The 2,051-nt window shown below is 38.8% G+C and overlaps 1 protein-coding gene across 1 annotated transcript in view; it reads right to left on the reverse strand.

The window, feature by feature from the left end:
* Positions 1-1,049: 1,049 nt before the first annotated feature.
* Positions 1,050-2,051, reverse strand: part of LOC107099144 (netrin-1-like) — a 121,999-nt gene continuing 120,997 nt past the window's right edge. Inside the window, exon 6 of the mRNA XM_015397158.1 lies at positions 1,050-1,870. Coding sequence (XP_015252644.1) covers positions 1,542-1,870 — 329 coding nt within the window. The 3' untranslated portion in view covers positions 1,050-1,541. The remainder of the gene's footprint in view (positions 1,871-2,051) is intronic.

Raw genomic sequence — 2,051 nt, forward strand, 5'->3', positions numbered from 1 at the left:
TTGCTTTGGTTGAGTTTACCAAAACCTGAACATTTACAGTCACATTTTTTGCAGCTGAATTTTCACCAAATAATAATTCAATGTAAGGAATTCAATGTGTAAAAAAACGTCAGTTTAAAATTCAGGGTACAAAAAATGTGGCTGTATCAGAGCCCAGACTGAGAGGCAGGCCTTCTCCAACATCATGTGACCTCACGAATGTTTCTCTGGAAGAAAAGCAATAAATTATTAAAACAGAACTCCTGAACCTTGTAGCTTAAGCTGTTATAGTCGCTAAGGTCTGCGCCAACACTACATGAAATCCAATGTAATAAGTTAATATCTGTCTAAAGGTAGGCAAGCAAATGCTGATGGCAATATTTTGTAGAAGAGTTTCACTTTTTTGTTTTAAAGATGCTCTGATCGTTGAAGATGTGTTTGTAAAAGCTGCTCAGGAAACAGAACCTCACTTTAAAAATGTTTTTCTTTATAAGGCACCGTAGTGACTTAATTCTTGACTAATTTATTTATGTATACACCCTGTGTATACAAAATGGCAAAAAAGGTTGTCCAAGTCTTCTAAAAAATAATAAAAAAAACATCCTTATGCAAATACTCGAGCATAAAATTGATGATTCTAGGTGCGTTGAGGTGTTTTTATAAATCAAAACTAAATTCTGTCCCAGTTCCACTTCTTCCACTTGCATAATTTATCTTTCCATACTGATGAAACAGAAGACCGAGATATTTATGATTGTTTAAACTGCAAAACATTCCTGACTCAGAGCACATGAAAGACAACTAAATGCATGATGGCTTGCCATACAACAGTAGCTTTGACAGTCTGAGGCGCACCTCAGATAAACTTTCCATGAAACCTGTTTGGTTCACTGCAAAAATTATCTAGAAATAAATCAAGTGTATTTTTTCCCTTAATGTTCGTAGGTTAATGGGATGATTTGCCAATAGGATGAGTATTTTTACTCTTAAAATATGACAGTTGCTGTTGCTTTTTCTTATTTTAAATGTAAATTGTCTTGTTCCATTGGCAAAGTATCTCACTTACCTCCTCAATTCAAAACAAAATGCATTTAAAAATAAAAAAAAACTTATTTAGAATTAAATTTTTTGCAGTGTTCTCTGTGAAAAATACATAAAAAAAAATCAATACATGCAGAGGCAATATTGCAGCTGTAATGAAGAATCTTTTTGTCCTTTGCCCAAAAAACTGAGAGCATACAATACAAGCTTTTCATAGTAGAGTAAAGTAAACAAACACAAATAATGTTTTATATGGTAATAGGTGCAAATTTGCCAAATTCCACAAGAGGGAAAAATGTCGGGGTAAAATAAACCATGAAGCCAAATCTGCAAAGTGAGCTCCTTCAGCAAAAGTTCACTAGAAAATACAAATCATCCTAAATTATTCTCTTCATGCTTCTAAACAAAAAGCAGCAACATAAACAGTGTCCTCTGTCCCGGCTCCTCGGTTCTTTTTGAAAACCTGTTCAGGATTCCCGTTTCTTCTCCAGCTCGGCCTGTTTTTCTGTTTTTTTCTCCACCTATGGCTTCTTGCACTTGCCTTTCTTCTCGCGCTGCTGGAACTTCCGAAGCCGGCGTGCCCACGTGTCCCTCCACTGGATGACCAGGCTGCCTTTGTCGGCCACCACGCCGCTCTGGCCGGGGGAGTCCTCGTCGTTCCCCAGCAGCAGGTACTTCTTCCCGGGCTTGATCTTGGGACACTTGCAGGCCACGTCTTTCGCTCGGACCCACAGGAACTGATCCCCCCGCCGGATGCGGCTTTCCCCCTGCTTGTAGACGGAGATGATGTTGACGGTGAATTTCCACCATTCGCCCACTTTGTCCGCCTTCAGGATGTGCACCTGGACAGCTGCAGGGTCACAATAGGAACAAATGAAGCATTAAGAGTCAAAATAGATTTAATGCCGTTAACAAATTTATTCTAATCTACGACGGAGTATCAGGGCCAGGCTAGAGATTTGTTTTCTTCTATTATGAGAATAAAGTCATCATTCAACAACCAGTTTCAGAAAGAAAGCTTGGAGCTCCGC

Source organism: Cyprinodon variegatus, unplaced genomic scaffold, assembly GCF_000732505.1.
Source record: "Cyprinodon variegatus isolate N-32 unplaced genomic scaffold, C_variegatus-1.0 Scaffold841, whole genome shotgun sequence".
NCBI classification, from domain to species: domain Eukaryota; kingdom Metazoa; phylum Chordata; class Actinopteri; order Cyprinodontiformes; family Cyprinodontidae; genus Cyprinodon; species Cyprinodon variegatus.